Here is a 16198-nt window from a genome sequence, read left to right as displayed (position 1 = left end):
AACAATGAAGACCCACAACTGATGCCACCCATTGTGTCACTGCAGAGTGGCTGTAGGTGTATTTGCAGGGCTCTTTTGTGCAGACGACTGAGAGACGTCAGCAATGTTCCCGGTGGCACCCTGGAAGGATGCGGAGGAGAAGTTGTTGAGGGCAGTGGTGGCTTTAACAGCGACAGGTAAAAAGATGGTGCTGGGGCCAGCCGGGAGCAGCTCGGCGTGAAGGAGGCTGCAGATGTCCACGACTACATGTCGAGTGACTCTGAGCCTCCGTGTGCACTGCTGCTCAGAGAGGTCCAGGAAGCTGAGCCTCGGTCTGTGGACCCTGTGGCGAGGGTAGTGCCCTCTGCGACGCATCTCTCTCTGCAGTTGTCCTCCCTCCTGCTGTGCAGGTGGATGTGTCACAGCACTGTATTGTGGAGCTCCACGTGTCAGAGGTGGACGGCGTGTCCGTCGAGGCTGGTGATGCTGTTCGTCCTCCGAGGAGGTCATGACTGCAGCTAAGGCAACCCCCATCCGGAAGATATACATCTGAGGGGGTCCGCAAGATAGGTACATGTGTCTTGACCCCGGGGTAAGTGTGCAAGTTGGTGAATTTTATTGTTAGGAGGAGGGTGGTGGAGGCCAAAGTGACTGAGTGGCCTCCTGCAATGAGTGACCTGTCAAATGGACCTTTGCAGCTGCCACAGGCTGATGGCTGCAACACGTCCATTTGAACTGGGAGTGTTTCCCCCAGTACAGGAAACAGTCCCAGTTGTATGTAAAATCCCAACCCTCCTAAAATATCTTGTTAATCAGGTCCGTAAATGACCTGAAATACCAAAATAAATAGCTTAAGTGGCACCCCGCCCGCTTTAATTGCCGGCGGGAGTCCCACATGCGGGGGCTGCGCGCGCATGTCAGCGCGTTTGTGGGAAACCCGGAAGTGGGCGGGTTGGAGCCGGGCTCCCGCCCCGCCCCGGGAATCCCCGATTTTTGGAGTCCCCTCCCGCCAGGAACTCACCCGATCGCGGGTGCTAAAATCGACCCCAAAGTGTCTGCAAAGGGATATTGACAGGTTAAGCGAATGGGCAAAAATTTGGCAGATGGAATATAATGTGAAGTCATCCACTTTGGGAGGAAAAATAAAAAAGCAAAATACTATTTGAATGGAGAAATACTACAAAATGCTGCGGTACAGAGGGATCTGGGTGTCCTCGTACATGAAATACAAAAAGTCAACATACAGGTGCAGCAGGTAATCCGGAAGGCAAACGGAATATTGGCCTTTATTTCTAGGGGGATGGAGTGTAAAAGCAGGGAAGTCATGCTACAACTGTACAGGGTGCTGGTGAGACCACACCTGGAGTACTGCGTACAGTTCTGGTGCCCTTATTTAAGGAAGGACATACTTGCATTGGAGGCAGTTCAGAGAAGGTTCACCAGGTTGATTCCGAGTATGGAAGGGTTGTCCTATGGGGAAAGATTGAACAGGTTGGGTCTATACTCATTGGAGTTTAGAAGATTGAGAGGAGATCTTATTGAAACATACAAGATTCTGAGGGGAATCGATAGGGTAGATGCTGAGAGGATTTTACCCCTCATGGGGGAATCTAAAACTAGGGGGCATAGTCTCAGAATAAGGGGTCGCCCATTTAAGACAGAAATGGGGAGGAATTTCTTCTCCAAGAGGGTCGTGAATCTTTGGAATTCTTTACCCCAAAAAGCTGTGGAGGCTGAGTCATTGAATACATTCAAGGCTGAGTTAGACAAATTTTTGATCAGCAAGGGAGTCAAAGGATATGGGGAAAAGGCAGGAAAGTGGTGGTGAGGTAAAAATCAGATCAGCCATGATCTCATTGAATTGCGGAGCAGGCTCAAGGGGCCAAATGGCCTATTCCTGCTCCTATCTCTTATGGTCTTATGGTCTCACGTTGATGAGCACAAAAACATTTACATACAAAAAAAAGGTGCAAAAATAATTAAAATCATGGCTCAGGTGAGGCTAAAACCTAATGATGAACAGAATGGGCCAGGTTTCCACAAAACACAGAAGATAAGAATACAGACCACATCTGAAGCTATGGCCCTAAAATTCAGTGAGGGTTCTCACAATCCCCTGCCATAAGTACACTGGAAGACTGGTGGAAGCCCCAAGAAACAGCGTAGGTCCGACATGACCTAGTTACATAATTTTTCGAGAGTTCCACCCATCTCCCACCGGGAATTTCAGGGCCTATTGACTTATCAGGGCAAGACTGTGAAAATTCTGCCAGAGAGGACGCATCCACTTGAAGAAACATAAAAATAAGAAACATAAGAAATAGGAGCAGGAGTAGGCCATACGGACCCTCAAGCCTGCTCTGCCATTCATTAAGATCATGGAGAAGGGTCATGAAGAGTTCGTTAGTACAAATAAAAAGGAAACCATGTGCTGATTTGAAATTAGTTATTGCTTGAAAAGTTCCCATGTCAGTTAACCACTTAAATTCTGCACTAGCGTCATTCTTGGCTCAAGGGTAGTATTCTCGCCACTGAGTTAGCACATCATAGGTTCTAGATCCCATGCCAAAGACTTGAGTGCATAATCTTGGCTGACATTTGAGTGCAGTATCGAAGGAGCACTGTTGAGGGTGCCATCTTTCGGGTGAAATGTTAAACCGAAGCCCCAACTGCATGCTCAGGTGGATGTATTCAAAGAATAGCAAGGGAGTTCTCCTGATGTCCTGGCCAGCTAATGCTCGTGAAACAGATTAACTGGTTATTTATCTCATTGCTGTTTATGAGATCTTGCTGTGCACAAATTGCTGCTGCATTTGCCTACGTTACAACAGTGACTACACTTCAAAAGTACTTCAGTGATTATGAAATGTCTTAGGCTGTCCTGAGAACATGAAAGGCGTTATATAAATTCAAGATTTTCTTTTGTGACATTATTCTTAATTCTGAAGCATTGAAAGCACCACTGTAGGTTTAAAAGAGAAAATGAAAATGATTCACTGTATAAGTCTGCAATGAAGTAAGCCCATGCTCTGTATTGGAAAATATACAAAAAGCATTATTACAGTGAGGACTGTGTTAAGGGAACATTATTTTCTACATGTTCCCTATTAATAACATTGACAGTTTTTTTTCCTTTTTTACATATTCATGCTGGTTTTGATGAAAATTCTCTGCCTTCCCCCAGTCAAAAAAGTAATTTTTAATCGTAGGCAGATAAGTTGACAATATATGTGACTCTGTTATGCCTATCATTTATCATTGTCTGCATTAATGAGAGAATTGGATGCAGGCTGTTTGATCAATCCAAGTATGCCATCCTCTTGTAACATATTTTTGGGAAAGTGAGAGAAATCAGGAAAAATGAATTTACTGTTTCTGGAATCCTGTTTTCCTAGGGAAAGGAGAACACTTAGTTAAAACATTCAGCTTTGTGAGGAGAGAAAGTCAGCTTTTTACTGGTTTGTGCAGTGATTATGTGAAGTAGTGGGAGGGTTTTTTTTTATTGGCCATGACACAATAAAGATATATTTTTCATTTAGCATCCTTGGGAAGAGTACAAGAGCCTGAGACCATCATGTTGAAACTGTCCAGGTCACACAATTCTGTTTACTGAGGCACAAGATTAACAATCAAGCTCTGGAGGTGATGTAGAAAGGGCCACAAAGCTGAATTCTAGTATCAGAGGATTGATTTAGGAGGAAAGATTAGAAAAACTTGGACTCCTTAGTCTTAAATAGGATGAATGAGAGGGGACCTTACAGAGATGTGTAAGATATCAAGTAGAATAGAAAACAATAAGCCTGTAGTGCTATTTGAACTTAAACTGCAATCACAAGGGGAACATAGATATAAACTGGCAAGTTCAATCTGATATCAGCAAGCACTTCTTTACACAGAGAATGATTAATATCTGAATGGTCTTTGTTTAGAGTAGTGGAGGCAATAATTCAAGGAACAGTTCAAGATGAACGTAGGTGTTAATGGAAGGAAGAGCTAATTGTGTTGAATGGCCTCCCTCATATGTATTTATCTCTGTGATAATATTTTTTTAGGAATAGGAAAAGGCCACTAAGCCCAAACAAGTCTGTCCTTTTCTGATAGATCAACCCAGAAACCTGCCTTCTCATCATATTCTGCAATCCTTTCTCTCTCCAGAAACACATGCAATTGTCTCTTGATCTCATTTATTCCAACAGTTTCAATGACCTTCCCAGATAACATATTCAACAGCCTTTGGGTTAAATAGTTCTACTTGATTTCAAGCCTCCTCATTTTTAACTTATATTCTCTAGTATTTGAAAATAATATTTTGGGATACAGAATGTGAGTAATTTGAGAAATGACAAGTAGCAACTTGGGAGGAACAGGTGAACTTGGACCTATGGTTCCCAAAGCTCTCCATCACTGGGAGGTTTTCTCGACACATGTCTGGGTCTATTGTAGACTATTTGATAAAGATTGATTGCCATGATTAGTCAACTGCACATGGTACTCCAAGTATGGTCTAACCAAGGTTCTACAAAAAAATTAACATTACCTCCCTGCTTTTGTATTCTACTCCTCTAGAAATGAACTCCAGTACTTTGTTTGCACTCTTTATGGCCTCATCAACTTGTGTTGACACGGTTAGCTAGCCAGATCTGGCTGGATCGCATCAAGTGCTATCGAACTTCACTCTCCTCTGCCAACACTGCCCACTGCTCCAGGATCATTCTGGAGAGCAAACAAAACTCATGGCTTCTTGTCTATACTACCAACCATTTCTGTAAACTCCTCTCCCTTGCCCCATCCACATTCACCTCCAACGACATGTGCAAGGAACTCAAAGACTTCTTTGTCACTAAGATTGAGGCCATCAGTTCAGCTGCCTTTGCTGCTTCCCCCTCCCCTCCTAGCCCTGAACCCATGTCTTTCTCTAGTTTCTCTCCGATCGCCCCTCATCTTGTCCATGTGACATACTTCCTGCTCCCTTGACCACATTCCCACTAAACTGCTGACCATCCAACTTCCCTTCTTGACCCCATGCTAGCTGACATTGTAAATGGTTCCCTTTCCTCAGAAACTGTCCCCTACCTTTTCAAAACCACCGCCATCATCCTCCTCAAAAAACCTAACCTCAGCCGCTCTGTCCTTGCAAACTATGGCTCATCTCCAACCTCCCTTTCCTCTCCAAAGTCACTGAACGTGTTGTCACCTCCCAAATCCGTGCCACTGTTTCTCATAACTCTGTTTTTAAATCTCTGCGATCAGGTTTCTGCCCTTGTCACAACAATGAAACGGCATTAATCAAAGTTACAAATGACCATGGTGTATTATCCCTCCTCGGCATCCTTGACTTCTCTGCAGCTTTTAACACAGTCGACCACACCATCCTCCTCCAACACCTTTCCTTCATTACCACAAACTCTGTACCTTCACCACCGATTTCATCCCCCTCTTAGAATCATAGAATCATAGAAAGGTTGCAGCACGGAAGGAGGCCATTCCGCCCATCGAGTCCGCACCGGCTCTATGCAAGAGCAATCCAACTAGTCCCACTCCCCGCCCTTTCCCTGTAGCCCTGCAAATTTTTTCCTTTCAAGTACTTATCCAGTTCTCTTTTGAAGGCCATGATTGAATCTGCCTCCACCACCCCTTTGGGCAGTGCATTCCAGATCCTAACCACTCGCTGTGTAAAAAAGCTTTTCCTCATGTCACCTTTGGTTCCTTTGCCAATCAGCTTAAATCTATGTCCTCTGGTCCTTGACCCTTCCGCCAATGGGAACAGTTTCTCTCTAGCTACTCTGTCTAGATCCTTCATGATTTTGAATACCTCTATCAAATATGCTCGCAACTGTCTCTGTTCCAAGGAGAACAACCCCAGCTTCTCCAGTCTATCCAAGTAACTAAAGTCCCTCATCCCTGGAATCATTCTAGTAAATCTCTTCTGCACCCTTTCTAAGGCCTTCACATCTTTCCTAAAATGCGGTGCCCAGAACTGGACACAATACTCCAATTGTGGCCGAACCAGTGTTTTATAAAGGTTCATTGTGGCTTCCATACTTTTGTACTCCATGCCTCCATTTATAAAGCCCAGGATCCCGTATGCTTTTTTAACCACTTTCTCAATCTGCCCTGCCACCTTCAACGATTTGTGCACACATAACCCCAGATCTCTCTGTTCCTGTACCCCTTTTAGAGTTGTGCCCTCTAGTTTATATTCCCTCTCCTCGTTCTTCCTACCAAAATGTATCACTTCGCATTTTTCGCGTTAAATTTCATCTGCCACGTGTCCGCCCATGCCACCAGCCTGTCTATATCCTCTTGAAGTCTATCACTATCCTCCTCACTGTTTACTACCCTTCCAAGTTTTGTGTCATCTGCAAATTTCGAAATTGTGCCCTGTACACCCAAGTCCAAGTCGTTAATATATATCAAGAAAAGCAGTGACTCCTGGGGAACACCACTATACATCTCCCTCCAGTCCGAAAAACAACTGTTCACTCTGTTTCCAGTCCCTTAGCCAATTCTGTATCCTATTGCCCCCTTTATTCCATGACCCGTAATCTTGATGATAAGCCTACCATGTGGCACATAATCAAACGACTTTTGAAAGTCCATGTACACACATCAACTGCATTGTCCTAATCTACCCTCTCTGTTACCTCATCAAAAAACTCTATCAGGTTAGTTAGACATGATATGCCTTTAACAAATCCATGCCGGCTTTCCCTAATCAATCCACCCTTGTCCAAGTGACTGTTAACTCTGTCCCAGATTATCGTTTCTATAAGTTTCCCCACCACTGAGGTTAAACTGACTGGCCTATAGTTGCTGGGTTTATCCTTTCACCCTTTTTGAACAAGGGTGTAACATTTGCAATTCGGTCACTGTCTCAGGATAGATCAGGCTGTTCGCAATTTCGGCATCCTATTTGACCCTGAGCTGAGCCGCCGACCCCATATACTCTTTATTACAAGGACCGCGTACTTCCACCTCCATAACATCGCCTCAACCCATCCGTTGCTGTCATCTCCAGGCTCGACTATTCCAATGCTCTCCTTGTGACCTCCCAACCTCCACCCTTTATAAACCTCAGCTAACATCCTGGGGTCGTAAAAGACACTATATAAATGCAAGTTCGTTCTTTCTTTGTTTTCTTTCTTATTATTCCAGCCACAAATATTTTATCATAATCATTTTTTAGGTCCATAGCTGCCTCCTTGAACTCAACTGTCCCATCCCCACTAGTTTGACATTATCATTGATCATGATTCTATTGAAGCAAGCCTCTAGCCCATCGTCTTGGCGGTTGGTTGGGCAAGGTGAGTAGTACTGGACGATGAGACTGCCACTATGTTATATGCAAGCAAACTTTAGAAAAGTCGTTTATGGAAACAAATAATGACAACCTAGTTCAGAAAATAGTTAACATTATGTACTACATCCAGTGTTAAATAAAAAATGTTTTGTGTTCATGCTTTGTTGTTTTTGGATTTTGGTTGCCACAAGCACATTTTACTATAGATATGTGTGGTATTGCCGACATTTTTTTATAAACAAGATGGCAATGGAGTTGGAAGACTTTAAAAATGTGCTCTACGGTGCCACCTACTGGCCAGAGCCTAATTCTACATTGATACAGGCAACCGTTTACATACAGGATTTCCATTCAAAATGTTTACACAGGCAGCTTCAATGTTCGATGTTGACATAAAAGTGTGACCAAAAATTGTGACAACAGAAAGTTGAACAGTAACTGTGAACATTTACAAAATTTTGAATACTATACTAATTGATTTCCCGTGGCGTTGCCCACATAAAGTCAATACCAAATATAGCCTTCAGGTGCAGAAGGGTTAGAGGGTGGGGATAACTGGATAAAGACACACAGACGTAATTAAGTCTCCATTTTAAAATCATATATTCAGCCCTTATTTTTAATATATTCCATTCTAAGTTCCTATGTTATCATTTATAATGGAAACCGACTATGTAAACTTGTCAGGCTGTAATTATACTCTCCTCCAGTGGCAGCACTGCAGCACCTCCATTGGCGGAAGAGTGTAACTACAGCATCACAAGTTTACATACATAGTTTTCACTGTAAATATGGATATAGGATTTCACAATGGAAACAATTGACAGGAAGTGCGTGCAGTCTTAAGACTTTTAATATATAAATTATTGATGTATATCGCTCTTGTTAAAAAGTAGCACAAGGAGATCCAAGTTCCCCTCCAATTCACACACTATCTTGACTTGGACATATATCGCCATTGCTTCATTGTCATTTGGTCAAAATCCTGGAATGCCCTACCTAACAGCAAATGGGACTACATTCACCACACCGACTCAGTAGTTCGAGAAAAAGGCTCACCACCATCTTCTCAAGGGCAACTAGGGATGGGCAATAAATGCCGGCCTTGTCAGCAACGCCCACATCCCGAGAATTAATAATAAAAAAAAGTTGCCTTACATTGGATTTAGAAAAGTGGTCCTTGAGCGAGTATCGGCTTGTGACTGTGACCTTCTGTCAAAAATTAGAAATACTTCCCCATCAAGAAAAATATCTGTCTGGTGTTACGTTGCCATTAATATTGTCACAGAGTGAATTATCACCCTCTTGATATTTATCCCTATTTCTGTGTAATGGCCAATTTCATTCTGGACATCAAGATTCCTTCTTTTGGCACTGGAGATAATACTATTTACATCAATGAAAATTGCATTTGTGCCATTGTGCTGAAATAAAAATTAAGGGCCAGGGAGTAAGATACGAAAGATTGCTTTATAATTGTTGCAGAATAATCCATTTGTATAGGTGTACTAATATCCCATTAACAAGGTTACGTTTACTCATGCTCCACTGCAAATTGATGTCACTAAGCCAATAATGATGACTCTCTGTATCAATCTGCTCTGATTAGTGGATCAAAATGGTCACTGTTCACAACTCATTGTAAAATCGAACTTTTGAAATATTTTTTCATTCACCTTTCAGATTTCAGATCACGGTTAATGAAAGGGCTTCATTAGATATATCAACAAAGAACATCTGATTGAAAATTTTCTTCCAAAATATCTAATTTGAAGACATGAGGGTTGAAAATCCTTGGCATGTCTAACACACTCTTGCCATTACCTCCGACAGCAGTGGGCAGACGGGCCATAAACTAGGCCAGGATTGGATCCCAGCATTCCCCAGAGTTTCCTATGACATTTGTTTGGAGCAGAATCTCCGCCCGCCTCAAACGAGGGCACAGACATGGAGTGGGCAGGGCTAGGGACTCCCTACATTGGGGGTTCTCGTTTTCCTGCCCTAGAAGCAGGTTAGGACAGGGTTGGTGGCCGCTACATCTAATGAGAAGAGTTGAACGGCGATTGTGAAACCCACCTTGGAGATCCTGGCCAAGGATCATGCACTGAACCCCCAAAGAGGTAGGCTTTTTATTCATATTTCCCCCTTACAAAGGGGACTGGGGAAGCACATTCATCTTCTTTCCGATGGGGTATTGAACCAGCACCACAAATTGCAATTTGTGGACTCCAGCGGAAGGCAGGCACCCAAGATGCGCCCCTAGTGGTACTGGTGCCTTCCAGGAGCATACTCCAGTGAGATCAGAGACGGTGGTCCCTGGTGGGCGGAATCCTAGCACGAGTATCAAGATCACTGGCCTATAGGTTTTCAGGACCATGAGAACTTTGTTTACTGCCGGATCAGTATACAAACACGTGAGTAGACTGTGCACATTATTTCATGTTGCCATTTTAAACAAATGTGCGCTAAAATACTATGAAACACTGCAGTTTGTATGATTGCATTCTAGGTTGTACTTATTCTTTAATATGGAGACAGTACCATACCTGCACAGTTCACAATTCGGTTAGCTCGAATAACCCCATTTGGTGTTTCCACATCCCATGTCCCATCAGATCTTGGTGTAAGGCCTGTTACTGCAGCAGGATAATACAGCTCAGCTCCGTAGCGCCTTGCCCCAGCTGCCAGAGCCATGGTGAGAGAATAAGGATCAATGTGGCCATCTCCAGGGTTATATAATCCAGCCAGGACCTAGAGAAAAACATGTCACATATTCATATCAATCTAAAATATGTCACATATAAACATCATTCTAGCATTAGGATCTTGACACACTTTTGTGTCAATTTTTTCCTATTAAAAAATTTTCTGTCCACATTTGTAATGGGTTTTGTCTATGCAAACTCACCATCCTGTGATTGTACGATCTGGCAACTGGATTCCCACAATTTATGACATTTTTTTGAGCTGCCATTATTTTCTCACTAACTGAAATTTCTAATCTCCAACATAAGGAGTTAACAAAATAAAAAGAAATTACATATTTCACAATAACATGATTTATCAGCCAGTTCTGCTGAAACCACTGGGTGATTAACATGTAAGGGTGAAAGAGCCAGGGAACGTTCTGTGCAGAATGCAGCACACTACTACGATATGACCCACTTTGTTTGGGGCATATTTCATGGAGCCTTCAAATCGATCAAGGCACTGGAACCTTAGCTTCATGTCAATAATGTTCCTGTTGGCCCTATGGCTATTATTGTACCTGAGCTGCTTTGATGTGGTGGGTTTGCGGAGGGGTGTCATCAGTCAGGTTTGGAGAGGGTGTCCCTTGTACCCTAGCAGCCATCCTCTGACATTCTTGGAGGGATAGAATAGTGTGGGGTGGGGGGTGGTGGTAGATGAGTGTCTCCAGATGAAATCATCATGGCAGCTACCAAGGAAACTTGCATGATCCTTCGGTGGTGATCACACACCAGTTGGACATTAATGGAATGATAGCCCTTCCTGTTGAGAAAAGCTTCTGCTCATCCTCTGATGCCCTAATAGCGACATGCATGCAGTCAATGATGCCCTGTACACAAGGGAAGCCAGACACTCCTGCAAACCCCAGAGCTCTCTCATTCTGTATAGTGGGGAAAGAATATACTGATTGTCTCTGATTAAGAGGGCATTGGTGACGTGCTTAATGCAGATGTGTATCGCAGACTGGGAGATGTAGGTGATGTCTGTTGTAGCCTGGAAGGAGCCTGAGGTAAAAAAGTTCAGGGCAGTGGTGACTTTTACCATAAAGCTTGGGCCCCTGGTCCAGCAGGCAGCAGGTCCTGCTGCAGGAGACTCCACAGATCTGTAACAGCCTGACTGGTGAAGAGTAGCTTCCTGACACACTCCTCCTCTGAGTTGTCCAGACCTATTGGCCCTGTGGGCCAGATAAGGCCATCTATTAACAGCCCCTGCAGCCCACCCTCACCTGCTGTGCCCAATCTGTGCCAGCTGCTGCAGCTGCTCTTGTTCCAACTGTTCTTCCACCCAGAATAAGGAATAAAAATGGCTCTCGTAATAAGCTGAAAATGCTTAAATACTTACTCAGGATGAGTAAGGCAAACAAATGAAAAAGAAACAATCTCCAAGCTCTGAAATACATTTCGAAGGCATTAATCAGGAAAGCACAGAAATCACAATGATCCATATTAATGGAGTTGAGTGCCCCTTTAAATTTTCCAGCAGATTGTGTCAGTTTCTGAGACCAATACCTCACGGGTTGGACCCCAATTTGAATATATTCATTAGGCACCCAGAGTTTCCAGCGGGTGAGTATCGGAATGGAGACAGCCACTCTGTTAAAATTGGGCCTGGTCACTTGAGGACAGGAACGGGGCAGTAAGTAGATTTTGCTGATTTTAACCGCTCACACGCCCCATCCCCTCTGGGCGGGAGGGTTAAAACTGGGACCTTGTGAGTCCTGAGTACTGGCAGAGGGTAAGTCAATAATTCAGTCTTTTTGTGCCACGTTTGATTTCAAATTAACATCTCAGGCAGCAGCTGTCAGGTAGGGAGTTTCATTTCTTTTCAGATGGCTTTTTACCTAAAGCAGAGAGTCCTTTTGTCTGGTCAACTGTCAGAACTTCAGCAAAGAGCTGAAGAACTGCAGAATGCCCCTGTTACGATCTATCTAATTTGTTTGAAGTGCAGTTGAACGTTAGCATTTAAAGCTACACTAGGATGACACTTGGTGTATTTAGAACATTTAACAGCTGCTTTCCGACATACCTGTCAGATACCTTTAACACTGAACAATAATGGCCCAGATTTTCCTGGTGACTTATCTCCGTCATCCGCACCCTTGCAGTAAATGACTTAAGCCTTCACTCATGGCGCTCCATATTTTCCTGTGACATTTGCCCCGCTCCACTGTTATCCCTCATCCATAACAGTTAGAAGCTCATTTGCATAGCCGAAAACAACAGCGATCACAATTTGGCTGGATTCTCGCCACTTTTCATGCCGCTGCCACTTAGATTTAAAAATAATGGCACTGTTGGCCTGGCATGTTCTACAGCTCGTAGTTCTTATATTTTTTTTTAAAAATTGCTCAAACAATTAAACATGGGCTGCAGAGCAGGCCGAGCACGCCCGTGGAATCTTCGCATTCAAATTCATGACGCGCTCTAAACGGAAGCGGGTCGACCGACTCCACCGAGAAGAGATTGGCCTGGTGGGAGTAGCACTTTGGATTTGCATTAAAAGACGATTTTTAAAAACTTAAAATTGCCACCTAGTTGATGTGTTCATGGAATGGCTGGGGCAAAACTGGCTGCACTGCTTTCGATATACGGCGTACTCCAATTACAAATACGGAGGGACTTATCGACAGCAAGGTTGACGTGCTAGACGGCGAAACTTACAGTCTCACCGTTGCAAGAAAATCTGGGCCAATGAAACCACACTGTAGATTGACATTACACAATGAAAAAAAATTCATCTAAATATAATTACCATCAACTGAATTGAATGGCCTGGTCACTTTACAAAGCAACACTGATAGATACAAAACATAGGAACAGGTATTTGTGCTGAAAGTTGCCATTAGCACTTTAAAATAGGTAATTTCATAGGAACAAAGCTAATTAACCTCCTTTGAAATGAAAAGCAAATACCAACATCTTTTTAGCCCTTGCGTGGAAGAATATTTTTGGAGTGTTTTGATATTAAAAGTAAACAGAACCAATTTCACAATTTGTGACCAATGATGTGATGGAGGAGGGCGGTGGATTTGTCTCAAATTCAGTAAAATATCAGAAATAAATATACCAAAACATTTTTTCTAATGCAATACAAATGCCAATAATTTAATAAACACATCAACAATTGTGAAGGAATATTTAAGAAAGCTGTGGTCACTTAAACAGACGTAAACTGGCAAAATGGCGTTTGAAAAAAGATTGGCACAAAAGATTGGCTTCCCAAAAAACGACTGTACCATACATGATTTATGAGCAAAATAAAAGTGATCACATGAGGGTATTCTGCTCATTTGGAAGATACTCAAAACTTCTCATGCAGCTAATCTCTGTATTAATGTAATAAACCTCAATTTTAGAAAAAAAGGAATTGACGAAAAAGATCACTGCTAGAAGGGTAGGTGAGAGATGTGCAAAGTAGTGCACTGACAGTTCTGAGTTCTAACGCTTTTTTACATATTGGCAATGATCTCCAAACTGGTTACATAACTTAAATAGTTCAAGGTAAAAGGGTTACAGAAAATAAATGATACGTCAACAAAATGATCGACTAATACGAAGTCAACCAAGTATCAGTTTACCTTGTCAATATTTATCAGAGGGAAGAGTTCCTGCACCTTCTCAGGACCAATCATAAACTGTGGTGTCACATTCCAACGTGTCCGGGTCATCTGGTAATGAAATTCATCCACTCGGGTAGGGGTGGTAGCAATTCGAATACTGCCAGGTTGATGAAAGCCAACTGCCTGTGGAATTGTTCCCAACATAACAGCCAAGAATGTCTCAGAGGTTAATTCTGCTATGTCACAAATCTTTTGAGGAGACTATTAACAAGACTTTTCTGTCCAAACTGGTCTTTCTCTTCTTTTTTATTAATTTAAAAAAACAGTTGGCTAAGCATGCGCAATATCAGTCTCTGCTGTATATTTTAAAAGTCCCCACAAAACTAGATGATAATTTACATGCTGTAAATGTAACAGATGGTTTCTTCACCAGTTCTACTGTTAGCCGGTTTACACTGTCAGAGGCAACCACTCTCATATTCCAAATGCAAACAAGCCTAAAGAATCCTGCATCTGAAAAGACATAAAGGAACTGATTTGCAGGATTGGTTTCATGTTTCATGGTAATACCAATTCAGGGGTGGTGCACTATAAAGGCATGTTTATATTTTGTGAAATTCTTCCACTGTTTCTGTAGTCTGTGAAGCTGCTGGTGCTCTGAATTTAGCCCGCTTACGTTGGATTCAGAGAATTGGCAGCAACACTGATGCAAATGCTCATTCATAAGATCACACAAATAAAGTTGCTCAAAAGTCACAATTGAGACTTTGAAGGCTTGAAATTCCATGGATCCTTTTGAAGGGCAGAAGTGCGATAGGGTGGGACCTCCACTCATAGGAACATAGGAACAGGAGTAGGCCATTCAGCCCCTCGTGCCTACTCCGCCATTTGATAAGATCATGGATGATCTGTGATCTAACTCCATATACCCGCCTTTGGCCCATATCCCTTAATACCTTTGGTTGCCAAAAAGCTATCTATCTCACATTTAAATTTAGCATTTGAGCTAGTATCAATTGCCGTTTGCGGAAGAGAATTCCAAACTTCTACCACCCTTTGTGTTTAGAAATGTTTTCTAATCTCGCCCCTGAAAGGTCTGGCTCTAATTTTTAGACTGTGCCCCATACTCCTAGAATCCCCAACCAGCGGAAATAGTTTCTCTCTATCCACCCTATCTGTTCCCCTTAATATCTTATAAACTTCCATCAGATCACCCCTTAACCTTCTAAACTCTGGAGAACACAACCCCAATTTGTGTAATCTCTCCTCGTAACTTAACCCTTGAAGTCCGGGTATCATTCTAGTAAACCTACGCTGCATTCCCTCCAAGGCCAATATGTCCTTCCGAAGGTGCGGTGCCCAGAACTGCTCACAGTACTCCAGGTGCGGTCTAACCAGGGTTTTGTATAGCTGCAGCATAACTTCTGCCCCCCTGTACTCTAGTCCTCTAGATATAAAGGCCAGCATTCCATTAGCCTTATTGATTACTTTCTGCACCTGTTCATGACACTTCAATGATCTATGTACCTGTACCCCTAAGTCCCTTTGGACATCCACTGTTTTTAACTTTTTACCATTTAGAAAGTGCCCTGTTCTATCCTTTTTTGATCCAAAGTGGATGACCTCACATTTGTCTACATTGAATTCCATTTGCCACAGTTTTGCCCATTCACCTAATCTATCAATATCGCTTTGTAATTTTATGTTTTCATCTACACTGCTTACAATGCCACCAATCTTTGTGTCACCACTTTGTCCTGCAGCAGACCCCATTCCAAATCCAGGGGATGGAGCTAACACCAGTGAAGAGGCAGACCTCAATCGGGCCGAAGTAAAATGACCACCAATTGTTTAACATTCCTCTCAGGGAAGAGAGGGGAGACTTTGAGGGACCAATTACCTTTCTTTTCGGCTTTGATGGGCCTACTATTTCAAAGGCACTTTGGGCAGAATTCCCAGACAAGCCTCGGAACACTCCCAGACAAGCTCCCAAAGTCTCAGGCCTGCCTGCCCAGAGTTAAAATTGATGCTTAAGTGTTTAAAAGTTTTAGCTTTTGGGGGAGGCAACAAATTTCTGACAAATTTGACTTGTTCCTAACAAAATGGTATTGCATGCATTTTTTATGTATGTTATTGCAAGGGGGTTGGAGTATAAAAGTAAAGAGGTCTTGCAGCAATTATAGGGCTCTGGTGAGACCACATCTGGAGTACTGTGTACAGTTTTGGTCTCCTTACCTAAGGAAGGATATACTTTCCTTAGAATGGGTGCAACAAAGGTTTACTAGATTAATTCCTGGGATGAGAGTGTTGTCCTGTAAGGAGAAATTGTGTAGAATGGGCCTATATTCACTGGAGTTTAGAAGAATGAGAGATGATCTCTTTGAAACATATAAAATTCTTAGAGGGCTTGACAGGGTAGATGCTGAGAGGCTGTTTCCCCTGGCTGGAGAGTCTAGAACTAGGGGGCATAGTCTCAAGATAAGGATCTCAAGATAGGACCGAGATGAGGAAAAATTTCTTCACTCAGACGTTGTGAATCTTTGGAATTCTCTATCCCAGAAGGCTGTGGATGCTTAGTCATTGCGTATATTGAAGACTGAAATCGATAGATT

The 16198-nt window shown here is 42.8% G+C and overlaps 1 protein-coding gene across 2 annotated transcripts in view; it reads right to left on the bottom strand.

Moving 5' to 3' along the window:
- dmgdh (dimethylglycine dehydrogenase) overlaps positions 1 to 16198 on the bottom strand; it is a 106791-nt gene that overhangs the window by 83343 nt on the left and 7250 nt on the right. For both annotated transcript variants that reach the window (XM_067982658.1, XM_067982659.1), the window contains exons 4-5: positions 13605 to 13769; positions 9826 to 10030 (exon numbers count right to left, since the gene is read on the bottom strand). In XM_067982658.1, coding sequence (XP_067838759.1) covers positions 9826 to 10030; positions 13605 to 13769 — 370 coding nt within the window. The remainder of the gene's footprint in view (positions 1 to 9825; positions 10031 to 13604; positions 13770 to 16198) is intronic.

The sequence above is a fragment of the Heptranchias perlo genome, chromosome 4 (genome assembly GCF_035084215.1).
Source record: "Heptranchias perlo isolate sHepPer1 chromosome 4, sHepPer1.hap1, whole genome shotgun sequence".
NCBI lineage: Eukaryota > Metazoa > Chordata > Chondrichthyes > Hexanchiformes > Hexanchidae > Heptranchias > Heptranchias perlo.
The sequence above is the reverse complement of the archived record's forward strand: the minus strand, read 5'-3'. Positions and strand labels throughout refer to the sequence as shown.